At 42.7% G+C, this 27,338-nt stretch overlaps 1 protein-coding gene across 50 annotated transcripts in view; it reads left to right on the top strand.

The window, feature by feature from the left end:
- Positions 1–15,778, top strand: part of SOX6 (SRY-box transcription factor 6) — a 570,771-nt gene extending 554,993 nt beyond the window's left edge. For 37 of the 50 annotated variants that reach the window (XM_070274862.1, XM_070274850.1, XM_070274820.1 and 34 more), the window contains one exon: positions 9,076–14,146. In XM_070274862.1, the coding sequence (XP_070130963.1) occupies positions 9,076–9,379 (304 nt within the window). In that variant the 3' untranslated portion in view covers positions 9,380–14,146. Of the gene's footprint in view, positions 1–9,075 lie in introns of all 50 variants that reach the window. The other 13 variants (XM_070274840.1, XM_070274842.1, XM_070274841.1 and 10 more) reach the window with 1 other exon arrangement.
- The last annotated feature ends 11,560 nt before the right edge of the window (positions 15,779–27,338 follow it).

Here is a 27,338-nt window from a genome sequence, read left to right as displayed (position 1 = left end):
ATTTCTACGTGTAGTCTCTTTGAAGAGAGAATGGAAAGTTTAAACTGGAGAGCCTTTATGGCTCCCACCCTTCTCTCCAGTCGTGGCCCCTGTGTATCTAGGGATGCAGAATGGGTCTCCTTTGTCATAGTCTGGAAGGCTATCACAGGTGCTGTTTTAGTTCCCTGATGCTTATTTGAGAATATGAGATGCAGTAATTCTATTTAATTTAGTCCTCTTTACCAAAGGATGTATTGAAACATCTCTGGATCAAAATACCTAAACACATGGCAATGCATGTAAAATAAAAAACTCAGTAGCATCTACCATTTATTGTCTACTGTATACTAGGTATTTTAGATATACAAATCACATAATCTTCTAAATAAGAAATGGAGTCTTCGGGAGGTCCAGGGCCGCTGAAAGATGAGAAAGCACGAGTCTCCGTCCAGGTCTCTGCCCCTGTCGCGCCGGCTGCCTGAGGAATCGTCCCGACCACGCTGCCTCAGAATACGCCTCACAGCCCTCTTCTGGCACACTCACGAGCACGGCTGTGCTATTTGAGGAGGAGCTCCTAGAACCTAGAGAAAAGAGGGGCTTCGATTGTGGTGTGTGGTGGCATAAAAAGAGCTTTGAAATTTAGAGACTGTGGATTCTGCTCCCGGTAGTGTAGGAGGTCCTATAGGGAAGGATGCTTTTGGACTGTGGAACAGGGCTACAGATGTTCAGGACGTGACCAGAATGTCTTATTCTTTAATCTTCAACTCTGACTACTCTCCTTTGCGTTGGTAATACTTGCTACATAAAGCCAGGTATTATTTCCACTTAAGGATTCATGTTTTGTTTTAAGTAGTTGTATTTGATAGATTATTAACTCCCGAGGGTTCATCTTTGGAAATTGATCTTTCGTAGACATGAGGCTATTACAAGAGGGAAAAACAAACAAGAAATTTAAAGATTGCTATTGACTTCTTGAGGGAATGGGGTGAGATCAATTTTTATAGCTGATTTTGAAAAGACATGCATAACTTTCAAGCCAATAAAATTACATATAGTGCTCAAAAATGTCATGCATTTTACCAACGATACAACTAGAAGTTCAGTGAGTTAGTTTTTTTACTTAGCTATTATGAAATGAACTTACCAATAAGAGGAAATGGAGTAAGGTTAGCTCTTACCTTGGATTTAACCCTTTGATTGACAGGTTATCAGAATTTTGTAATAATTCTGATGAGTACTGTTAATGTTGAAATGATACTCATTAAGGTGCATATAGCTACAATGCTGTCTTTTCCCAAAGAACTATGGCCGAGTGTACTTCCATTTATTTGAAGCTTATTCAATAATTCACCTGTGAACTAATAGAGAATTATTCAGATATTATAAAATATTAAATTGGGGGCTACTTTTTGAGTAATATTAATGGTAAATTATTGAATACTTACTATGTGCTATAATACTGTACTGAGTAAATTATATAAATTATTGCAAATACAACAAATTTACAAGATAGGCAGTATCTTCCTCACTATGGGGTTGAAAAACACAATGTTCAGGGATGTTAAATAGTTTATCCAAGGCCACACAGCTAGTAAATTGCAGAGCCGAGGTTTAAAGCAGGCTTTTGTGAATGTGAAACGTATGTCCTTTTCACCATTACACATACCTCTCCATTAGAGCCTACAGATTGTTTAGAGGCTGTACAGCGTAGTGGTTAAGAACATCAATTCTGGAGCCAGACTGTTCTGGCTACATCTGCTTCTTCCTGGCTCTAGGTGCTAATGCATAGCCATCTTTATTTCTCTGGACTCTCCACTTGCCCTTGGGAAACGTCAATTCTCTGTACCTCGGTTTCCTCATATATAGAATAGGGATGATAATAATACATAAAACATTGGAGCCTTCTAAAGATTGGTTAATTTAATATATCTAAAGTGCTTAGAACCGTGTCTGGCATATAGTAAGGCCCAAATTAGTGTAAATATCATTATTCTAGAAAAATAATGCCATGTGCCAAGGATATATTCATATTATAAAGAATTATATTCTACTGCCTTAAGCTATAAGTGATTTGAACAATTTGCCATTTTGATCTTAATTCTAAAGAGGTTGAATCAAACCTGTAAGATAATATAATTGATTAGCATAGACTAGCTGCACTATTTTCAGTATTGTCCTCCTGAAGAGAAAGCTGGATTAGAATCTCTAACAGGTAACGTAAAAAGATTGCTATTATTTCCATTACTTATTGCAATATCAGCTACAGAGATGTGCAACAAATAGGCTTATCTCCTAATGAAACAGACTTTGTTGCCTTCATTTATAGATGGTGTAAATGTCTGAAGGATCAGCAAACAGGGAAGCTTTGCCAACATGAATGTGTAATTCTGCTGCAATTGGCAAAGCTACACTATATTCCAGAAATACTCTTGTGATTTTGAAACCATGCAGCAATGCTGGCCTCTATCAGGGTCAACTTACACTCTTTACTGAAGCTGGGGGGTAGGGTTCTTAGCCATTTCTGCTCATGTCAGCTGTGTGTGTATACTTTTACAAACATCTACAACTTCTGTTTTGATGTGCACATTTATTATTTGTAAAGCCCAATACTTGCCAGCTATTCCTGTTTGTGAAATCTGCAGTGTTTGAATTTTGACTTTGCAATTGATCTGTAAAGGAAGGAAAAATGCTTTTTAGGAAAGTAATTTCCGATAGACAAAGCTTGAGTCTGCTGGCTGGATTTTCCATTTTGTTAATTGATTAGTCAGTCAATTGGTAAGGGCCTATTTGAAACTAACTATGTGCCCAGCACTGTACTAAATTAATATAGTACATGAGGCATTGATTCTGTACACAATGAGCTTTCGGGGAATGCTGTAGTCAGAGAAGCCAGACACTTACATGAATAGATAAGCAAATAATAGTTTGTTATACACACATACATACAGAGAATACATTGCATTGTGCTGCACATAATGTATAATGAAGTAGTAATTTTGTTTTTATAGACAAGAGCAAGTAAAGCTCGGAAGAGGAGAGATTACTATGCATTAGGTCCAACCAAAGGCTGTCCTTGAGGAAGAGGACTTGAGGTTTGGGTAGGGTCAGGCAGGTGGAAAGTAGGGGTAAAGACTCCTATTTTAGCAAGAAGGAGAGTGGGGGAAATGTGGAAGTGTTCAATAATAAAGGAGGTGAGCCTATGAATTTTCCCTGGCAGTAAAGAAAAGTAAGATAGGCATGGTACGGCAAGATTTTGGAAACCTTTGAAAGCCAGGCCTCTTCAACTATAATTAGCTATGCTCACTTAAATGTTTTGGCCTCTTATTATGCTGATAATGACAATGAGATAGCAAGACCAGCATGACAGTTAGCTTATGATTTTGCACCCACAGAATCAGCGGTACCTTAGAAGGAGCCTCGGAAGTCATCTACTTAAGCAGCTAGCGGTTGTACGAGTCCTGAGTTCTGCTCAAACTCTTCCAGGGCTAGAGAGCTCACCACTTCCCAAGAGAGCTAGTTTCTTTGCGGAACATTTCCTAATGCTAAAAAATTCTTTTCTCCTAACTGAGCCAAAATCTGCCTTTATGCTACTTTGTAGATTGATTCTAATCCTCTTCCTTGGTCTCTTCTAGAACAAATATCTTTGATATTTATGAAGAGGATCATATAAGCATCTAAAGATGATTATATTCATATCCCTTCTCTACTACCCTCTTTGCTATATATCTAGTCTCATTACATCTTTTCTTCTCTAGGATAGGTTACCTAGCCTTTTCATTTATGTTCCTTCTCATTCACTAGTTCATTCATTCATTCATTCATTCATTCCGTATATTCAACAGATTTTTATTGAGTGCCTCCTATGTTTCAGGTATTTTTTAAGCTCTGGGGCTATATCAGTGAAAACTCCTGTCCTCATGAAGCTTACGTTCTCGTAGAGGAAGTTAGACAATCAATCAATCAATGAGTAAATAAATATCAAATAAGTGCCTTACAACAAAGTGAAATAGAGAAAGGGGTAAGGAGTTTCAGAGGGTGGAGTGCAATTTTAAACAGAGTGGCTATAGAAAACCTCACTAAGAAGATAACACTTGAGCAAAGACCTGAGGAGGGAGCAAGCCACGCAGACATCTGGGAGAAGAGCTAGGCAGAGAGAACAGCGACTGCAGAAGTCTTGAGAAAAGGTTGATTGCCTCGTTCGAGAATTAATGAGGCCAGAACCATAGGAGCAGAATGAGTAGGTGGGAAGAGTAATAGATGTCAGAAAGGTAATAGGGAGCCAAACTGTGAAAGGACTTGGCCATTTTGAAGATTTTGAATTTGGCTCTGAGTGAGATGAAAGGCATGGAAAGGTTATACGCAGAGGAATGCTGTGATCTGACTTAGGTTTTAAAAAGATCTCTCTATCTATTGTGTTGAGTATTGTCTAAAGGGGCATGGCCTTAAATAAGGAGGCAGGCTCTTACAATAAGCCAGATTAGAGTTGACGGTGGTTTGGACCAGGGTGTATGGGTGGAGGTGGCAAGAAGTGGAGGGATTCTGTATATATTCCCGAGAACAGACCGATAGGATTTGCTAATGAATTGGATATAGGGTTTGACAGAAGTACGCTTACCAAGGATTGGCTCAAGCAACCAGAAAGATGAAGTAATCATTAACCAAGATTGGAAAGGAACAGGCATATGGAAGAATGTTCAGGAGTTCAGCTTTGCACCTATAAGGTTGAGATAGTACTTTGACATCCAAATCAAATAAGGAGTCTTATATATATATAAAGTATGAATCTAGAATATATATATATATTCAAACATATATATGTGAGTCTGGAATTTAAAAATGTAGTGCTTACTGGAGATACAAATTTGAGAGTTGTCCTCATATAGATAGTATTTAAACCTGCGGAATTGGACAAGATCACCAAGGGAATGAATTTAGATAAAGAAGAGAAGAGGTGCAAGGACTGAGTCTTTGGGTACTTCAATATTTAGATGTCAGGGAGATAAGGAGGATGCATCAAATGGACTAAGAAGGAGCAGCTAATGAGATAGGAAGACCAGGAGAGTGTGATATCTTGGAAGACAAGTGAATAAAGTGTTTCAGGAAGGAGATAAGTGATCAACTGAATCAAATGCTGCTCGTGGCATGGGTCAAGTAAGATGAAGCCTAACAACTGACTTTTGAATTTAACCACGAGGAGATCAGTGGACATGTGACCTTTACAAGCTCTGTTTCAGTGGAGTGTTGGGAGTGACTGAAGTGGATTCAAGAAAGAATTGAGTAGAAGAAATGTAGAGAGTGAATATACACAATCTTTCAAAGAATTTTGCTTTAAAGAGGATCAGAGAAATAGAGCAGTAGCTGGAGAGGGTAGGTGAGTCAAGAGAGACTTTTTGTTGTCTTTTGTTTTTAAAGTAGGAGAGATTATGGCATGTTTATGTGTTAATGGGAATGATGGAGGAAAGAAGGAAAATTGATAATGCAGATGGGAACCACAGTTGCTGGAGCGAGATCCTTAGTAAGCGAAAGCAGATAGAGTCAGTGCACAAGCAGACGCTGGCCTTACGTTGGATTGTGAATCGATTCAAAACCCAGGAAGGCAGGCAGAGAATTTGGAGCACGGTTAGAGGTAGATGGATAAATGTGATGGTGGGAGCCTGTGAAAAGTTTCTTCTAATTTCTCTATGAAATGGAAAGCTGGGTCATCAACTGAGAGTGAGGATCAGGGAGGAGAAGTCAGACATTTGAGGACAGTTGGGAAGCCATGAAATAATTATCTAGGAGAGTAGAAGGAGTGGGTTAGGAAAAAGTGCAATATGATGGCTGAACAGCACTAGAGGCCACTTTGAAGTTCATGCTCGTAAATTTAGAGACTAGTAAGAGTGATATAGTGTGTTTTCACCAGCCAAGTTCAGCTGTGTGGAAGTAGTCACAGAGGAGGCAGAGAGTTTGAGTTTTGCCATGTAAGGGAGTGGAGAGTATCTGCGAGAGAGTGATTAACCACAGAATTTATTCTGGGTAAAGAGGTAAGCGAGGACACGGGGGGAGGGAGAGGGACAGCGAAAACTGATTGAAGGATCAAAGAATTAAAGATCCTCATGGGGTGGGAGAGTTGTTGACCTGGGGAATTAGAGGAAGAAAACTAGAAAGATAAGATGTGGTGGTCAGAGAGTGGGGTGTGTAAAATTGAGATTAGGGAGGGAATACAGTTGGAAATGACAAGGTCTGCTGTATGACAAGAGCGTGAGCAACTGATATAAAGGCAGGGCCAGGTCATCACAGGGGAGAGTAGGTCAAGAAAATGAGATAGCAGGTATTGGAATGGTCATCTATGTGGATAGTGGGTCATCAAGAATTATGGCAGGAGCAATGTTGGAGAGAGAGCAACAGTGAGCCAGGAGCTAACAACTTCAAGGAATGAGGGGGAAGGACCAAGCAGGAAGTAGATGGGGGGACAGTGGGTGACGCAGTCTGGTCTCCCTCCACTATCTAGTAGTAGGCTTTTGAGTATCATATTTGTCTCACTTCAGGAAATAAGTTGTACAGATGTTTTGTTTGTTTCTTTGTTTTTAGTGTTCCATTACCAACTTAATGTCAAAACGCTGTTAAATGTGTGGGACCCAGTTTAGAAGAGATTGCTTCTGATTCAAATTGCTAAGTATTTTTCTGATAGTGTGAGCTTGCCTGTCTTGCCCCAATCTTGATATGTGATAAAGAATTTGTGACGTGAGGAAGGGTTCAACTCCTGGCTGTGGTACTTGTGTGGCCTTGAACAAACAACTTAAACTCCCTGAATCTTAACTGGTTACCTCATCTGTAGAAGAGGAGTCAGAATTTGTGCCTCTCAGGTTATTGTGAGGATTAAAGAAGATAATGTGAAAGCATCTAAGCATTGCCCCCAGCACATAATAGGGGCTCAACTCAAATTTGATAGATTTATACATGTGGATATTTTGATTAAAAAATACTGCAAAAATGACCACCTATTCTTTGTGAAAAGAAAATGTCCCTTGTGAAAATAAAGTGTACCATTCAATAATTTGTGTATGGTATGTAGAATTTATATTATAGATTAGCTCACCAAATTGGGAAATCTGTAAAATGGGTTAATATTGCAGTAAAATTTCACTCTACTCTCATTATGTGATTAAGGCAAAAATATTTTTATTGCAATTATCCAAATTCAGTAAAAAATTTAATGAGGCATTCACTACCTTGGGCAGGCTAGCATGAAATTTAATTTGTTTAATTTGCCCAAAACTTAGGAAGCAAGAAGTTTACTGTTTTTAGAATTTGATTCTATGAGATGGAAGCCAGTATTTTATAACATGTTTCTACACACAGACTTCGGTTCCTATATCATCTTCTTCCTTCAGGCAATAAAACAATCACTATGAGCATCATAGAAAATGGATCACTATCGAGTGCTTATTGTCAACTGGGCACTGACAGGATCTATAAAAATCAGGAACTCGTATGAGATACAGTGAGCGCAGTGTGTCTGTATTCTTCCTGTACAGGAAAGAGAGCTGGAATTCAAGTCAGGTGACGGTTCAGAGTCTGGCTCTGCTGGTTAGGGAATGCAGGGCTTTAAGCAAGCCTTATTTTCTCCATCTGAAAACTGGGAATAGTAATACCTCCTAGAGTTGCCGTGTTAGTTGAATGAGGTAATGCATCTGAAAATATTTTATACATTGTGTTAGTTAAAGGTTAAGGAATCATTGTTATGCTTCCTAGTGGTTGAAAGAGGTTGTTAAATACAGCATTATCGGATGTCTCCCAGACTGATTCCAGGCCATTTCCATCATTGCTCCCTCTACCAGGCAGGAAGGCGTGCAGGCCTTTCTGAGGAAATTATGCTCCTTCTGGACACGTCAAAGAATAGCTGGTAACTGAGCTACTTCTTCGTAGATTCAGGGTGTTTTCTTCTTAGAGTGAGGTGGATAGAAAGTTTCAATCAGCCAGAATTGTTCAAGTGACGACTGACCCACAGCCGTGGGTATTAAGGTGTGGAAGGCCCTTCCAAGACCTCCCTGACCCCAGCTTTTCTAAAAATGGAAACTGACTCTCAGAAAGCACAGTTACAGTGACATTTTGAAATGAGTTTAAATTGCGATGACTGTCCCTAAAGACTGAGAAGCACTTGGTGAATATTGCATCCATGAGAATACTATCTCAGTCCATACCCTGAGCTAAGTCATAGGTCTTTCATCTTTCCCACCAGTTATAATGCCTCGGCGGAAGTTGAGAGACAGATAGCCATGTCTCCCTGCAGAGGGAGAGACTGACCTTCAGGTAGGGTCTGGTAAGTTTATTTGAACTAGAATAACATTGTCACGGAATGATCTGGTGTGACCAGGCCTTGGCACCTGCTGGCCTCTAGGCCAAGGCAATGTGTGCTATTCTGTAGAGCAGCAGAGCTCTCACTGCTTTCCATTCCTGACTCCTCCAGCCCCAGCTCCAGCCCTGGGCCTCAGGAGTAATGACAGCCAAGACGATCCTTCCACAAGCGGGAAAATAGAAGCTCCTTGAAGGAGTTTCCCTACAAATTCAGCCATGGAAATAAATCGACATTTGTGTGGATACCAAATATGTGCTTTGCTAATCTGGCTCTTTGGGACATACTAGGTGCTTTCTCATCTTTGTCTTTTCTCTGTGCAGTTCTCAAACCAAGGTGAAGACACAAGCCTGCATAACAGTGTCGTTATAATGTGGCTCGTGCCACCAGTCTATGTTTTTTTACTGTTCTTGGAGATCTTAAAAAATGATCTCACACGTAACTTTGAGAAATTAACTATAACGTTTGTTCCAAATGCCAAGCATTATCCAAGCTTTGCCTATTTGCCAGGTTGTAAGAACCCTGCTTTTATGATGCAAAACCATCCACAACTTGCTCCATTCTATTGCTTAACTCCCAACTGTAGCATCAGGGAGATTTGCAGGACTCCTCCAGGGAACATTTGTCATGTTTTGTCATTTGCTTAGAATGTCAAACAGGGCCCCCTGTTGGAATGTGTGAGGGATGAATTGCAATGCCTCACAGAAGAACGTAGATATAGACATTTCCCCTGTTTTATTTTGCTTTTTGACTCTATACAGGCAACAGCCTCAGATTCCAATCACCACAGGAACAGGTGTTGTGTATCCTGGTGCTATTACTATGGCAACTACCACACCATCACCTCAGATGCCATCTGACTGCTCCAGCACCTCCGCCAGCCCAGAGCCCGGCCTCCCGGTCATCCAGAGCACTTATGGTATGAAGACAGACGGCGGAAGCCTAGCTGGAAATGAAATGATTAATGGAGAGGATGAAATGGAAATGTACGACGACTACGAAGACGACCCCAAATCAGACTATAGCAGTGAAAATGAAGCCCCAGAAGCTGTCAGTGCCAACTGAGGAGTGTTTGTTTGCTGAATTAAAATACTGACATTTCACCTCCCCTCCCCCAACAAAAAGTTCTTAAAGAGCCCGCATGCATTTGTGGCTCCACAATTACATCAGCAGAATGGTCTTAATTGTTTCGTAAAGTGTGAGACAGATTAAGTTTTCCCTGATTTTTCATGAACTTGAGTTTTTTGTCGTTATTGTTATTGTTGTTGTTGTTGTTGTTGTTTTAATTTAGGTGAAGACATATTAAATATGAGACACCAGGACTTGAAAACTTATCTCAACCCATAGCTGTCTTACAAGTCTTATATTTTTGTCTTACTTTTTTTTCTTTTGGATGTTGATAAAGGTTTAAGTTACTGTTTTAGATGGGGTTAAACATTCTCACTCAGGTATGCTGTGCCGGCCTACAGGTTGTGAATGTGTTTTTATTCTGAATTATTTTAGAAAACAACTGAGGATTTCATGTTGTGAAACAGAACAAGTCCATGGCGTGTGCAGCTGCATGTAGAGCGTATTCAAAAGGCCTCGGAATTCCATTGCTCCGTGTGTAGAGTTGAACTTTGAATGTGCCAAACTTTTTCATAACTTTTGAATCTTAATATTTTGAAAGTCTTAAAGGAGACACTGCAAAGTCTTAGACAATCTTTGGCATCTTAAAATAGCAAACCACACATTTTTTTTTCCAGAAAATGGTAAAGTACTCAGGAATCTGGAGACAAGATATTGTAAGGAATGAACAAGGTTGCCACAGTGCGTGTACCCAATTGTGTTTGCCTCTTGACGTGCCATCATTGTGTGACGTGGTATGATGTACACACACAAGAGTGATCACCACACCAGATACCAACATGGTGGTCTTCTCTGCCTGAGACCACCTCTCACTACATCCATTATCCCTTTGCCTTTAACCCTGACATTCAGTCTTAACACATTTTCTCTTAAGTAATTTATTCATTCCAGAATGTCAAGGGTCCACTTACTATTTATTTAAAAAAATTGTTGGTGGCATTAATTTAATAATTCTTGTTTTTCACCCTCCTTCCCCAAAGAACTTTTCAGCCCTTTTCACCTCCTTCTCCTGCTAGATACGAAAGATTTACATAGTAATTTTATGTCCCCAGGACATCTGGAAGCATTTCTGATAGAAGATACTATTAAATACCTATATTGTTCTTTTTACACACGAGTGTGTATCTGGCTGCAGAGCTGTGTGTTGGATGCAGGTGTAGAGTCTTACACTTCAACAGGTATGCCCCTGAAGTTTGCTGTGACCTCAAATCTTTTGCCAGAATTTCCCCCTAATTTAGTTCAGCAACAGGTGGTAGGATCTGCATCAGTGGCATTTTCCCTGAATGCCATTCAGCGGCAAGGGTCAACAGTGGTGACTGCCAGGCAGGAGAGTCCTGCAGCCAAACCTAAAGCCCACGGCTGCGGGCCATGGAGGAGGCTATGGTGATGCTGTCATGGGCTGGCACCTTTACTCGGAGTTGCCTTGTCCCATCTGGCACCTCTAGGGAATTCTTTGCAAAATCCCCAGGATGCAAGAAGCCACGTGACAGCCGCAAATCAAAGTTAGAGGCAAATAGTCATGATATATCCAGAGTATGAAAGAAAACCACAGGGAAGGAGAAGGAGGGGAAATACATTCCCTATGTGGGATGTTCCTACTGTTAACTCTGGGGATAGATCACTCCTGGGGCAGCAGACGAGTTCCTCTGGCTCACTCCCGCTATCTGTGGCTGCAGGGGCGGGGCATGCCTACGTGTGAACAAGATTAACTGCACTTGTCACACAAGGATTTCTCTGGAGATGTGCTGATGGGCTGGGAGGTAGTGAGGTTTCATTCCCCATCTCCTAACTACAGGGAGCTCGGCCATGCTATTTGGACCTTCCTGAAACCAGGACTGATTGCCTATGGGGGGGCCTCAACTAGAGTGGGTCAATGGGAGAATGTCAGCGAATGGGACAGTTCACCTCATGGGACAACCCAGAATCTGATCACCAGGACATAGGAACGGCCCCATCAGATTTCTTGAGCCATTTTGTCACTTGGAAGAAAATAGTGTACCTTCATATTTATTTAAAGAGTGCTCAAGGCCGTGCCTCATAGCAATAAATAGGTCTAGCCAGGACGATATGGGCTATGCCATTAGCTGGGAGTGCTCTCTATAAGCTGGTTAAGGTACTGATAGGAATGTTTGTTCTTAATATTGGGTGGGGATTGTAACTTTGTTTTTGTACATTTATTTCAAATGAGGAGGAGGTCATTTTTCTAAAAAAAAAATGAGTATTTATTATTGTCTGACTGATTTCTTTTGATTCTATGCCTCTCCTTCTCAGTTCGTTCTCGTTTCTTCTCTTCCTATTGACCTTTGCTTTTGGCCTCTCCCCCTCCTTTTTCATTTTGTTGCATAGGTAGTGTGCTGTATGGCTAGCATTGTATTGTATGTAATTAATTTTGCACAAAGGCAAACATTTAGAATAGTAGGTTAATTTTGTTTGTTTTTATGACCATGCCAAAATAATATTCTGGGCTGGTGGAGAACAAAGGACTGTTCTTTAGGACTGAAACTTGATTTTGCTTCTAGTAAAACAAAAACAAAACAAAAAAACCCCAACAAAAAACACACACACTCACAGATGTTGTTTCATAAGTGTTATAAGCACTGGATATAAATGGTATTTTTTATCACTTCTGACTAATGTGAAACTTGTACGACAACGACATGAACAAAAGTCATCTGTTTCGACTCGTGTGGGCTTGCCTCACAGTTGCCGGATTTGAGTCATTTTTATGTCTTGTTATTTCATTTATTTATGCAAAATACATGTGTGTATGAACACTTTGTTTTAGCTCCAGCTCTGCCTCCGTACTGGGGTTCAGTTACTTCTAGCCGTGCTCTTAAAAATGAAAGGCTATTCAGGAATGATCTGATTGTAAACGTCTCTTTCATTGGGTCAAACAGTGATGCTGTATTTGAATTTAAATTCTGCGCATAAACAGTTTATTCTATTTATTAGCCAAGCTTGGCTCTAAATATCCATGGAAATTAAGAATGACAATCATAGGGATCACTTCATTTTATTTTCAGTGGGGCTTAAACAAAGTTTTTATGATTTTACCATCTCATCTTAGACTTTTCTAATTGTGTAAATATAACATAGAAATAGAATTTATTTTTGGTTCATGAATACTTAGTGAGATATAAGTTATGTATTTCCTTTTTGTTCTCTATCCATATATGTTGGTCCAGACTAGAAGTTGACGAGTCACTGTACCTCCTGGGGATAGTGAGTGACCAGGCACAGTGAGAGAGCCGCGTTCCACCCGGAGGCGGGCCAGAAGACCCTTCTCTTGGGTTCACATGCAGTTTAGAACCCACTGTCCACAGACTCAGACTTGTACTTTTTTTTCTTATAGAAAGTAGATGAATTGAACACACTTAATTTCCAGTACAGCTGGGAGAGAGTCAATTTGCTTTGTGAATCCACATCAATCTTATAAGGTAGTTCTGTGACCATTGAATAGTAGTAAGCATGAATGCAGTTATAAAGGCAAAAATCAGCCTCTGAGACTGGCCATTAATAAAAGTCCTACCATGCCAATTAGATTAGACAATGTTCATCAACTTCTTTTCAGTGTTCCCTGTTTCATAATATCTTCAAATCAAAGATAAAAATTATCTCCATTTTGTTAAAGAACTTACAGGATCAGAATTTGCCTTGTCACTTAGAATAGGGACACTGGCAGACAATCCTCTCCTAAAAAAAGGACCACATGGAATAGGAAGGAAAGAAAGAAAGAAAGGAGGAAAGGAAGAAAGAAGAAAGAGAGGAAGAAAGAAAGAAAGGAAGGGACGAAGAAAAGGAGAGAAAGGAAAGGTCAGTCTGCGCACAGGAGCAGCAGGCAGGCGGCTTCTGTATTTCATTGGCAGATACGATGCTGAATCTTTTCCAGGAAGGTACGAAAGCTGTGTTGTTTCACAGGTATTCTGCTCACCCTTTTAGGAGCACATCAGTTTGCTTCATTTGGGATTTGATACTCCCCAGCCTTGTCCTCAGGCCTGATTGGATTTGCCAGGGTCTTGACACCGACTCCCAGGCCAAGTTCTAAATTCAGGTGTGGGCTCACAGCGCTATTGAGCTTGTCAAATGCTGGCCCTCCGTGAACGTTAGCCCCACTGGAGCCAGGGGTGTTTGAAAAGGGTGTGATCCCTCTAGGGCTGAAATTAAAGGCTTCTTTCTTTTCCTTATGAAGCCAGGCTGCTGCTTTGGAGCCTGCCCTCCCGAGCCAGGAGCACAGGCATAGCTGAAAGCGGGGATTGTTTCGAGGAAGCCCATCTACCCCAGTGGGAAGGCAGCCTGGTCACTGGAACGCCACAGCTGCGGCTGCTTCTCTCAATTTACTCATTTTGCAAAGAGGTGACCCCTACCTACTCGTTAGGGAAAAGAAAAAGAATCAGTAGTTCTAAACCATAGGAGAAGTCCTGTACCAAGTGCCAACAACCGCAAAGAATGCAGCTAGACGAATGTATTGAAATTATTACTGGGTCTTCCTTTTTAATGAGAAAATGACAAAAATGATTGCTGTAGCCTTGCCTGATTTTGTACACTTTTGTCTAAGGACTGAGTTGGCACTTAAGCTCACTTCTCAAAGTATAATAATAATATTGTATGACCTCATTTGTCCTTTTACAGAAGCACTTGCATCATTTCCTTAAGTCGTCTGCCCCCGACATGTTTTCTTCCTGAATAAACAACTTCTATCTGTTATTCCTGCCGACCATGTTCTGTTTCTGATCCATATCTTACTGAGTGTATCCCTCCGCTACTATCATTGCAAATCTTGATATGCAAACACATTTCCCTTTCTTCCTTATCCCAGCTTTTCCTTTGGGGACAGACTGCTTTCCAAAAGCTCGTGAACGAGTATTCAGAATGCTGGTACCTTTGGGGCAGGGCTGGAGGGGGCGGGGCAGGAAGGTAAAGCTCAGTGCAGACACTGCTCATTGGTGTCCGTGGCAATATGGAAGCTTGAAGGCAACTCAGTGACATATCTTGCTCGGTAGTTTCTTATTCCTGAAGAACCACAAGCATAAAATGAGGCGCCAGTGCTGGTGCTCTTGGAGTATGGGGGATGTGCAAATATTTAACTGTTTTGTATGCTGCACATTGCAGGTCTGCTCATGTGCATTCTCCGTTTGTCTTCCTTTGTCATATGTGTTTTTGCTTTTTTTGGAAGTGCAGTCTTTATTGTACCTTCTCCAGCTTGTAGCAATTAGAATGCTTAGCATTTATGTCCATTCATTATTGTATTTGCCATGTAAAATTTTTATTACCTTAGACAAGCTTATAAGCTGTTACTACATAACTTATCTTACTGTAACTCTTTTATTTCCCGACATTGTAATTTGTTTGTGATGTATATTGTGAGATTGTATTCTATGTTAATTTAATCAGCACAATTCACTGACATGCTGGACTGACATGCTGGCTGCTGTTTCAGAGTGTAAAGTGTGTGTAGGGCAGTTGGGACAACTGTAACTCTGTTGTCAAGGTACTGTGCTTGGGTTCCTCTAGCAACACTGCGGGTGTGGCCCTTGAGATGCTAGGGGCATTCACTACGCCCTCAAGCAAATGTTAACTGCAGATTTCCTTTGTAGAAATTCTATGTATAACGCAGGTACCCACTTGGCCCATGGCTGGTAACTATTTGGGCAATTAGAAAAAACAAAAACCATAAAAACTAGTGTCTATTGCTGCTTTGAATATGTTTGAAAGTCTGAAAATGTAAATAGTTTATCAAAAAAAAAATCTTGTACAGTCCAGTGTAAAGTTTTTAAATGACCTTAAGGGGTTGCCATCACATCTTTCTCACACTCTCCTCTCGATGATGGAAAAAAAGTTTGCTAAGGATTAAAGAAATGGGAAAAAAAAAAAACCTCTTCAAATTTAAAGGAATGAATCATTGTTCTTAGCTTTGTTGCATACACAAACTTCTTGGATTTTGTTGTGCAGTATTGACGTGAGATAAAACTCAACATTGCATAATCTTTCAGTGGGACTTTTCAAAGTCTTCCCCTCCTCTGCCTCATAATTAAGGGAAAAGACAAAATTGAAAGACACACTGTCTTTATCTATCCTGGTGTATGTTGGCACCTTAGCTACTTTTTTTTTTTCCTTTTTGCACAAGGTGCTTTCCTGATTTGTTAAACATGCCATCTTTGGGTGATCATGTATATGCCATGACGGGGCCCAGGCCCCTCAGGGGAGTGTCTATGAGAACTGCCTATTTATGCTCATTTACCTCAAGACTGTCCTCTCTACCCTTAATCTAGTCGTCATCACTCCATCTTTTGTACTGCTGTTGACACTTACAAATTAAAGATAAATTTTGTTTTATGACCTCTGTGTACGGCCTTGTCTGTGCCCTGCAAACTCTTCCCAACGGGGAGCCCCGTAAGCCCTGGGCTGGCCCCACTTGCCGCTGGAGCCTGCAGAGCTCTCCCGCTCCCGGCCTTGCTTCTGCCTTGCTGGGAGGTGGGCCTTGGGAAGCCTTCAGACCCCTAAGCCTGGAAGGACCCGCCTGCTTTTCTCATTGTGGAGCACTCGCTGCTGCAGCAGGAAATGCTTGTGCATTTAGATGGTAGGAACAGGATCCAAGGTGGATTTTTGTCAACAGAAGACGAGAAAGAATGTCACTTCCCATTTTCCTGACTTCTTCATGAGAGTGAGACAGTTTATAAAATCTCTTCGCATCCCAGGGTAGGAGCGAATCTCAAGGGCCAGTCTCTCCTCTGACACCAGCTTCTACAAGCCCAGCAGCCAAGAGTGGAAAATGCCGCCCTTCTGGAACCTCTGCCTCCACTGTGATTGGGAGTGGTTAGCTGATTTCTCAGTTGCTTCTGCCTCAGAGAAGGAGCACTCCCATCTCTTTGTCCAGCCATGAGTTGGACCAGGAGCAAAACTCGGCTCCAAATGACATCAGCTTCTGAGAGTCTGAGGGGCGGAGGTGGGGGAGTGGGCTGAGTGAGCCGGGCCCTTAAAGGAGACTTGCCAAACTTGCCAAGCCAGTGCCGTAGATTCCAGAGTTAATGACAAAAAGGGTTCAAGAGAGAGAGTGGAGACCCAGCCACTTCTTTTTTGGTATTTCCTATGAAAATTGCCTCATTAGAGAAAAGCCAAGGATTTGGGGAACTTTGCTTTATCACAGTCAAATTGTAAGTTTGATACAAGATGTTGTAAGTCCTGAAAACCTAGCATTCCGTGACCCTGCCTCCCGCCCCAGCGTTTTTAAAAGCCCAGCTAAGCACGGGGCATTGCCTTGGAGTCACACCGACCTGGGTCTGCCACGTGCCAGGTTTGCGACCTTGCCCAAGTGTTCTCCTCTGTAAAGTGGCATAATAGTCCCTCCCTCTCAGGGCTCCTGGGGGAATTAAAGGAAAGGCCCATGGGGCCTCCAGCAGCAGCCTACACACAGCGCAGATGAAGCCCGCCGCCTCTGACCCGTGAAGGACTTGCCTGAGGCCTTCGTCCAGAACCTTCTCAGACGTACGTGGTTACCCAGCCTTCCTCCACGCTGGCCTCTAGGCCACAGGGCTTCTCATGTCCAGTCTGCCCTCACCACCGCCTTTGGTCTTTCTAAAACACGGTCTGATCTGATCTGATTTGATCGGTCCTCACTCTCTTATCCTCTCCTAAAATCTTCTAGCTTTCCACAGCTGAATAGATAAAATCCCACCTTCCTGCCCTGACAGTCAAGGTCACAGACTGTCAAGGTCACAGCCTCATTCCCACTGTGCCCTTACCTGCCCTCAGCTTCTCACTGCTTCTCTCACGGCCTGTCCTGTGAGGCCCATCCACGACCCCCGGGCTCGGTCTCCTCCTTTCGCTTGGAATAAATCTGTCCCCTTCTCTGTTTGGGAAAATCCCGCTCCTCTTTCAGATATCAGCCCAGATATCACACCTCATCAGGGCCTCCCCACTCCCCTGGCAGTTTCAGCCTCTCCCTCGGGGCTCCCACGGCAGTTCGAAGGGACCTCTATGACCATTTACCACATTGTAATGATTTATTTCTGTGTCTGTCTTTTCTGCTAGATGACAAGCTACTGAACCCAAGGACTGTGCCTTGGTCCTCCCAGCTCCCAGCACAGTGCTTGGCATACAGTAAGTGCTCAGCCCTTGATTGTGGAATGAATATATGGATGGTGGCAACTCAGCCTCCACGTGAGGCATAGATCGTGTGAGTATCAGGGTCTTAGATGGTGGGATGAGGGAGCCTGTAGGGTACCTTGGTATTAGTTACTTCATTTGGAGAACATTTTTGGTTAAAACATCTCTGTTCATTTTGGGGGAGCCATTTCAAGTCAGCGTGACGGCTTTGCCTGATCAGGCATGGGGGCATTAAGAGGCCCCATGCTTTGGGGAGGATTCATACTGTTGGATGCCCAAGTTTCCAAGCCTAGAGCCACTGCTCTAACCTTCCTCCTAGCATCCTGGCTGGACTATGAAAAGGACAGATCAGAAATAGGAAGCTTTTATGGGTTTGACTGACTCTTTCCTTGGCATCCCAGGGTCCAAGATTACCCTTCTCTCTGCCCAGGGAAGAGAAGTAATGGGAGGTCCAACCCCAGGGCATCCAGCAAGGAAGGAGAAGGAAACTTAGCTGCTCTGTCTGCTGGGGAGAGGAAGGGCAGTGACCCCACGAGGCCGTGTTGTGAGCAGCTGTTCACTTAGTCCCCTCTCCTTTGACAAAAGAAACCCGTGGTCCAGACAATGGTGGCTCTTTCTCTTAAGGGTGCTCTAGATCCGTGCTTTCTCAAAATGTGATCCACGGATCAGCAGCACCAGTATCACCTGAAACATGTTAAAGCACCGTGTGGACCATGTGAATAGCAAGCTCTGGTACACAGGAGACTCCGATAACTGTCATCTACCTCTTTGTAGTCAACAACACCCATGGGATGGAGAGCTTAAGGATATTGGCCTTGTTTGAATTGTGAAGGCCCAGAGACAGGAGACGACCCACCCAGAGTCACACAGAGATTAAATGGCAGTACCAGAACACACACTTGTGCTTTCTAGTTCTAACAACAGTGGACCATGTTGCATATGGCTCCACAATGGCCTGTGGAGATTGCACACCAATGGTGCAGCTATAGACTAGACCCTGATTGTAGCCAGGTATCCTGGGCTGTATCACTGTGGAAGCATGAGACATGTAGGGACATTGGCTTCTGACAGCTCTGACACTGTCATCCCCTGCTCTGGCTGGGCCTGGTACCTGGCCAATAGGGCGACTCTCTTCAGAGCTTGTTCCACAGCTCATTATGTCAATTGGCCATCTAGCAACGTCTATATTTTGGTACCAGGCTGAGTAATCATTGAGTAGATAATGAGGAAAACTGGATTCTGGGACCCCACTCCTAACTCTGGGAGTGGGAGACAGAGTGAGACACCCACTAAAGGGAGAGATCAGGGAAGGTGTCTGAGCTACATGTCACCCTGGTGCCAGGGCTCCTAGGACCACATGTGGATCGTTCATCCACCAGATTTATGGAAAAACCCACCCCCTGGCAGCAGCCCTGACCCAGCCCCCTCTCCCACCAGTCACTAAGGCTGTGAGCGCTGTCTCTGCCACCTGCTCAGATGGCGTATGCAGTCTCCGCTTCTTCTTCCACTTCCACCCTCCCCGCTCCTCACTGCCCCTCAGAAGGATCTTCCTCTCACAGGTTCGTCATGCCGCGAAATACACAAGACAAAGCCTAAACCATCTGCTCTCACGGAGGCCTTCCTGCTGCGCTCAGGCCCTGTCTGCCTTTCTGGTCCACTTCCCATCATGCTCCTGACACAAGCACACTGCCCCTGTTACCTGCACATGCCACACTCTGAAACGTCTCCTCGTGCCTGGAAGTCCCTCTCTCACTTCTCCTGCCACCATCACCTCCACGCTTCAAAGCTCAGCCTAAAAGTCACCTCCTGTGGGAAACCTTCTCTCAATATCCCTCTTTTACCCAGAAAATGTGAATTGCGCTGAAATGATCTGATTGCATTTGTCACGTTGTGAAGAACCTGATTGATTCCTGTGTCACATTCACTTTTTTCTCTAACAGTCCTGGCACATAGTATGTGCGTAATAAATACATGTATTATAAACAAATGAAAAAATGAAGGAATGAACTCTTTCTCCTTGAATTCCAAGTACTCCATACTCTGCCAACCAGCTATTTTTTTTCAGCCTGACTTCCTAACTCCGCATCTTCCAGCTCTCTAGACACATCAGACTATTAATTTGTAATGTGTCCTCCCACCAGTTTGGGCTTTTAGTCAGATCGCGTCCCACATCCTAACTCTTCTTCTCCTGTGTCTGTCAATCACCGTCTTTCCTTTAAGGTCCAACTTGAAGTCCAGCTCCTTCAACAACCACTACAAAATCTTGAGTCTGCTATGTAGCAGAAATTTTACCAGTGTTTCATTTGACCCTTAACAACCTCTCTGAATGTTACGAATGGTTCTCCCTGTTCTACAGGAGAAACTGAAACTCAGAGAAGTCAAGTCACTTGGTCGAGGTCTCCCAGTTAGTTTGAACGTCTTCTGCTGGGACAGGCTGCCTCTCAGATTGCCCCAGCTCAGAATGAGTGTCTCCCTCCCTCTAGTTCAGAGCTTCTCCACCTTTCTTTTCTGTTATGACCACTTAAGGAGCCTTTTTAGACATTTTTTCCCCTAAGAGCTCTCTGCCACCCATGAAATTTAAATACCACAAATATACTATCTGCTTATGTACTCTATCTGTACTTTATTCATAAAAAAAGGATTTTTCACCCCCTAAGAACCAATTTTGCCCCCATGGGGGCACAATCTTGCCCCGCTGAGCGCGTCTGCTCTGGGCCAGGTCTGCTTCAAGGTTTGGCTCTTATCACAGAGTTTGTAACTGGTTCCCTGCCACATTGTGAGCTATGTGCTCTGGTTACTGTGGCTTAGTAACAATTTCCCCCAGAATTAGTGATATAAAACAACCTTTTTTATCCTCACAAATTTGAATGGGGCACAGTGGAAGGCTTTTCTGTGCTCCACTATGTCTGGGACCTCTGCTGCGACACTCAAAGACTGGGGCTGGAATAAAGTGGAGGCTCATTGGCTCTCGTCTTTGGCAGTTGACGTCAGCTGTTAGTTGGAGCTGTTGGTTGGGATGCCTGCATGTGCCTTCTTCACGTGCTTGGGCTTCCCCACAGCATGGTGGCTGGGTGTCAGGGGTCAGTAGCCCAAGAGAGAAAGTGAAGACCAGGTTAAGTCCTCTTCTATGGCCTGGCCCCAGAAGTCATGCAGCATCACTTCCCCTGCATTCTATGCATTGGTGCAGTCACAAAGTCATGACAAATTCAAGGGGACAGGAAATCGACTCCACCTCTTTTTGGGAGAGTGGTAAAGTTCTGAGCAGTATGTGGGATTGCATATGTTGTTATAGCCATTTTAGAAAAATACAATCTGCTCTGATATCTGATATCTGTACTCTGATATCTGTTTCTCTGTGACCCTTGTGCCCCACCTCCAATCACCACCCCGTCTTCATAGGGCCTTGCACATGGTACAATGTTGGTATATATGTAGGAAAATTAATTTGGATGCTGTGAGTTGAGAGGATGAAGCCCCAAGCCTTGGTCTACTCCTGCCATTACCAGCGTGTGGTTACCATGGTCCAGAGGTCCCTGGAGAGGCCAGCTGTGGGCAGGAAGCTCATTGATGCACCAGGGTACTCTAGCACAAATGGTAAGTGAGCAGCAAGCATTGTAAGTAAGATACTGATGAAAAGTTCTCTTTTTTCTCTCTTAGAAGCAGTCCAGTTATTTCTGGAAATGTTCAAACCAGTCAAATTCTAATACAGATAGATAGGTGATAGGTAGATAGATAGATAGATAGAGAGATACATACATACATACATACGTAAAGTGAGTGAGTCACCCAGAGTATTTGCAATAGAATTTGACTTATATTCATTTCTGTAGAAGCCTGTCAAAGAAGTGAATGATGTCACTAATCAGGAAAATGCCAGTCTATCTCCCCTTTGGTAATATTCTACCTGTATTGATATTTCTGTCAACACTACTATCATCAATACAACAAAAGGTGCTTTAAAATGGCAATAATCAGTAGTAGGAGAAATAAAATATATAAAAAAACAATTTAGCGTTTTTCAGGCTTGGGAAATAATAGTTTGATGTTCTAACAGTCTGTGATACGACCTATATCATCAATTAAACCCTAACAGTTAGATTGAGAAAAACAATGTCCATCTTAAGACAATTTAGTAAATTCTTGACCTTGGATTAACATCAATCAGCTAATGGATATTATCAAACATACCCAAACCAGGTTTGAAGAAGCAAGGATATTTAGCACATTCTTTTATGTGAATCTTGTGTATAATTCTATTATAAAGTATTGTTACATGGTAATTTTAATAAAAACTCAGTATTTCCATTACAAGTCATCCTATATGAAAAGGATAAATGAGGCTGGATCCTTTATTGTGAAATGCAAAGTACAGAATTTAGATATATTTTGGAAAGGAGTGAGGCACTGATATTATTAATGAAGAACACAGGCCAGTAGGAAAGTTGGGAAAAAGCAAGCAATTATAATTCCAACCACAGAAGAATAATCAGGATCCTGACCCATGGACAAGCTAATTGTTCTTCCATGATGTGACCCTATACTGCCCTGAGTCACCTTTGAGTTAGAATATATTAATTGCCAAAAGTACACTTATATTCTACACTTGGATAAAAACCTTTATGAAATCATTTAGATGCATTTATTACACATTTAAAAAATTAATTCACTTAGAAAAGGCACTGGCTTATTAACACTTAAAATAACAACACCTACTAAATATATGGGTTTGAGCCACTGAAGAAATGAGAAGTAACTACCCAAGTGGCCACCTCTCCTTAAGCCTGGGCCTGGGGCATCTTTGGTTCTCCACTCGCAGAGATAATCCGGACCCTTCTCGAAAGCCAGGAAAGCAGGTAGTTGATGTGCTGGGGGATGTCGGCCAAGCATGCCTGCCCTGGACAGAGCCATGGAAAAGACAAGTGGTCTGGACCTTAAACTGTGTCAGATAAGACATACCAAGGGATAAATACTGCAGCTATAAATACAGCTCGAGAAACTGGATCATCTTTCAGGCTGTTGAATTTCAAATGCCTGCCAACCAGAGTGTAGTATCTGGGACTCTCGATTTTTGCAACTCTACTGCCGAGGAATGGCTGAAGTCCAGTTAATTTAACCAAGAAAATCTGGGATGTGAGGACCAGAAGAGTTAAATTGTCCAAACAAAACTTGGAAGTGAAATTAATTTCACAAATTTTAAGATGGTTTTTGGAGGAAATTCAGTTTAACTCTTAATTTCAGGCAACTCCACAATGACAGACTAAAGACATACAGGACACAGTAAAGGAGGTGGAATATTGATTAATCTCTGTTGCAGTCCTGGGGGGCAGACCTCTCAGATATATGAATTGCGTCAAGTTTTCTGGTTGACCACCTGGAGGACACCCGGGAAACTCCCTCTTCCAAATAAAATAAAACAAAACAAAACCCCACAAAGCTTTGGTGAGAACAAATACTGCATTGTTTAGATTGTGTTGATTATAAATGACAGAAATCCAATTTAAATGGCTTCTGCAGCCAAAAGAGATTTAGTGACTCACATAATTGAAAAGTGCAAGGATAGCATGGCTTCAGGCATGGCTGAATACAGGTGTTCAAACAGGGGCATCAAGACTTGATGTCTCTATCTGTCCACTCTGCCCTGGTTGGCCTTGCTCCCGGCTAGTCTCTTTCTGTGAGGTGTTCCTCTGCAGCTCCAGACTTACATTCTCTCAGCTGTAAGTTCAACAGAAAGCAGGCTTGTAGAGCTGCTTCCTGGTTTTCAAATTTTAAGAATTAAAGACAGATTTCCTCGTCTGGGCCCTCCCACTTTGTACACCTACTTTGCAGTCAGAGTCCACAGCTGAGATATGTAGAAGATTATCATCATTTTCTCTTTCCTGGTTATCTTTCCTGTAGTTCAAAATTTTATCTAGTTTCTTTCATTTATGAAGTTGTCTATGTACTAACCACAGCTTAACTCTTCCACTTTTGTAAATATCCGCAGTATGTTCAAACACATTAGTCATTTATCAGTTTTGTCTTCTTGAAGAGCTATTTTCTGTTCCAACACAGATCAGTTGCTTGATAGGCCTATTGCACAACGTCGGTTGGGGCTCTCGCTTTCCCATCACACAGCAGATGGCTTGTGTTAGACACCTTATTTCCTAGATCCCATGTCTTTCTCTTTCACTGTTTACTCCCTCGTTTTGGGGGAGCACATCCTCCAGGTGCTTCTTGAAAAAGGGTGTCTGAGAGGTACATTTTTTTGAGACTTTGTCTTAAATATCTTTATTCTACTTTCACACTTTCTTAATAATTTGGCTGGATAGAATTCTAGGTTGGAAATTACTTCTCATTAAAGTTTTGAAGGTACTGCATCATTGTCTTCTAGCTTCTGGCACAGCTGTAGAAAAGTCGGATGCCATTCGGAATCTTGTTTCTTGGAGGGCAACATTTCTCTCTCTCTCTCTCTCTCTCATAACTTGTAGGATCTTCTTCTTGTCCTCAGCATTTTGAAAACTCATGATGATGTGCCTTGGTGTGAGTGTATATTTACTCATTGTACTGCACTAGGTACTCAGTGGGCCCTTTCAAACTGGAAATTCATATCCCTCAGTTCTGGAATGTTATCTTGAATTATTTCTTTGATGATTTTCTCCCCACAGTTTTCTCTATGTCTGTCTCAGGAACTCACAAATTCAGGTGTTGAACCTCCTGACGTGGTCTCTTAGTTTTCTTTTCCATTTTTTATTTCTTTGTATTTTTCCTTTCTGTTTTGGAAAAATGTTTTCCACTTCATCTTCCACATGGCAATTGCGTTTTCCATTTCTGATTCATATACTCAACTTCCAAGTGCTCTTTTTTGTTCCTTTGTTCTTTGTTTGGCACACTGGTTTTGTTTTATGGAAGCTGTAACTTCTCTTATTCCTCTGAAAATATTAATGATAGTTAAAAATTTTTCCTTCTCCTTAGATGATCACTGTTTCCTCCTAATTCCTTCCTTCATTCCTTCAACTAACATTTAATGAACACTTACTCTGTGGCAGGAGGCTGGGGACTTGGGGTGATTCAGGAAACAAAACAAAGATCTTGTCACGTGTGGCTTACGTTCTGGTGGCTCAGTTTGTTATCTTTCTTTAATCTTAGTGACTTTGCTAATAATGTGTTTGGTGAACCTCAGCTCTCTGTTCACATTTAAGAGTAGGGGACAAACCCCAGTGGGAAGGAGTGTGAATGAGAGAGGGCTTGTCACTTCCTATCTTCATTGTAAGTGACATGGCTGGGTTGTTCCCTTGGAGAACTTCCGGTGGCAGCATCTTTGGATCTTCTCTAAGACTCACCCAGAGCAGGACCTTCCACTCTCCTCCCTGCTGGTCCAAGCCTGGCTGCCGGCCCCCTGGGGACAGAGCAGGGAACTATTCAGTATATTGACTTCCCTTTTAATCCCTGACTTTGGTGGCGGACATCTAGAGATTTTCTGCTTCGCCTTGTAGAGACCACGTCTCCAGTCTTCTGCTGGAGGGGAAAGGCCGGCCTCGGCGTCTGTGCGGAGCCGGGGAGGGATCCAGCCACTTCTTCAACAGACTTTCAACCAATTCTTCCATTTTAGCCTCATCTTTACTGTCACTTTCAGGGACATCAGAGGCAAGTCCTGAGCCTTTAGACTCTAAAGTGTAGAGGATTCTGCGGCGTAAGTCATTCTGCTTCTGCAGTTCCCACTGCCGGCTCGGCTGCACCTTTCTGGAACTGCTCAGTTAGCTGCCTTGCCCAGTCTGCTTTCTGCCTTCTAACGTCTTAGTCGTAAGGTCTTCCCTACTGTCCCCTTTTTCCTCTGGATTTATGCTTTTAAAACATCCCTTTACAAATATTTTAGTGATGTTTCAGAGGAAGCAGAGCTAAAATGTATGTGTTCGACCTGACATTTTTAGCTGTCCTCTGAATCCTTAGTGAATGTTTCAGAGAGTGAAGAACTTAAAGTTCCTTCACGCCTCCTGTGGGCCAGATCCAGGGCGAGGCATTTTTTCCTACGCTATTGAACTTAATCCTCACAACAGCAAATTTCTTGGAAATGGAAAGAAAGGTTCAGAGAGATATTTGAAGATGCTCAATTTAATTTCATGTAGAAATAATTGGTTAAATGACTATTGTGTGCCTTAAACTGCGCTAGATGCCGAGGATGAATGAGTTACTGTTGACATTCAGTCATCTGAACCTGAAACTTGGGGGCATTCTAGACTCTTCCATTGCCTTCTCAGACCCTGCTGCTTTTATCTCCTCAATATTCCTCACCGTGCCCTCCCCTGCTTCCTGGATAGCCCTGCCTTGCTCACGGCTTTGGGGTCTCTTTTTGGACCCTGCAGTAATGTACTCCCCGGACCTCATGCCTCCAAACCCACTATCCTGTCTGTAGTCAAGGTGGTCTTTCTAAACTGCAAATCTGATCACATTACTCTCTTGCTTAAAACCAGAATGTGACGGGCATTTCTACAGCATGCCGATGTCTAGCACAGCTGCCTGGCGGCCACTTGCACTCAGATAAGTGGCTAATTTGTCTCCAAGTCCTCAGCACTTCGTGGTCAGCATCCATAAATGTTTACTGAACAGAACTAAGCATAATAGTCTAAGCCATCAGGAGCTGACACTGCTATGCTCGTGTGGGTTGGAATCCAGCAGGACTGCAGCCTTCCCTCTGCCCGCTCTTTAGATGCCCTCAGTGAGGTCCCTCTGCTCACATCCTCGGGCTCCTCCTACTCCACCCCTAGAGAACAAGCAAAGCACTGAGCCTGATATTTATCCAGATCCCAGGAGGTGGGAAGGGCAGGGGTCACAGTCCCCTTTTTGGCCAAGGCAGCAAATCCCTCCACCATCTTGGGGTGGCCTTGGAGGCCCAGCTCAATTGTACGTTCCGAATCTTCCAGAGTTGTCCGTGCATTTAACTTCCACCCTTGGAGCAGTGGATTCGATTGTTGGGGGAGGGGGTGGGGGTGGGAAAGGAAAGGTTGAAAAAGTTTATTTGGTTTTAGCATTACCCGTATAGTATTAGGTGGGAATTTCCAAGAAATTATGTGGCAATGACGTTATAACTTTCACACGATGGCTGGAAGCAACATTATAAAAATATTACCTAACACGATTCCATATGGACATATGAAATTTCATTCCATTTTACACATGTAATTAAGTGGCCCACATAACGAAGTACTGTGTTTGCAAAAAAGGGAGATGCCTTTTGTAGGTGAAAGGTAGCCGGGGCAGGGACAAGACTGGCATTTTAAAGGGAGAGTAGTCAAGCAAGTTGGCTGAAAATGATTGCACGTCATTCTAGAAACAACTTAAACTGGATGGATTTTTTTCCCCTTAATGCTACTTTTCTGGTTGTAAGCAAGAAAAATACATTCAACATGGCTGTTGGAAATACTCGCCCACCCTGTTTACTAAAGGTGATGAGTAGACAAAGTTCTGAGCTCGGAATCAGACAGAGTTGGGTTCAAATCCCCGATTGCCACTTACTAGCAAAGTGCTGGTGGGTAGGTGGCTAAGCCAGGATTGCTCAGAGTGTGGTCCCTGAACCAGCAGCATCATCTAGGGGCTGGTTAGAAATTCAGATTCAGGGGCCCCACCTCGGACTTATTGAATCTGAGTCTCTGAGGGTGGGGCCCAGGAATCTGCATTGCACCAAGTCCTGCAAGTGACGCTGATGCCCACTAAGAATGAGAGCCACTTGCCTAAATTGTCAAGGTCTCAATTCCCTTCCCTGTAAGTGGATCCTTTATGGCAGAAAACCCGACACCAAGTAGCTTAAAAAGAACAAGGA

The sequence above is a fragment of the Equus caballus genome, chromosome 7 (genome assembly GCF_041296265.1).
Source record: "Equus caballus isolate H_3958 breed thoroughbred chromosome 7, TB-T2T, whole genome shotgun sequence".
Classification (NCBI taxonomy): domain Eukaryota; kingdom Metazoa; phylum Chordata; class Mammalia; order Perissodactyla; family Equidae; genus Equus; species Equus caballus.
The sequence above is the reverse complement of the archived record's forward strand: the minus strand, read 5'-3'. Positions and strand labels throughout refer to the sequence as shown.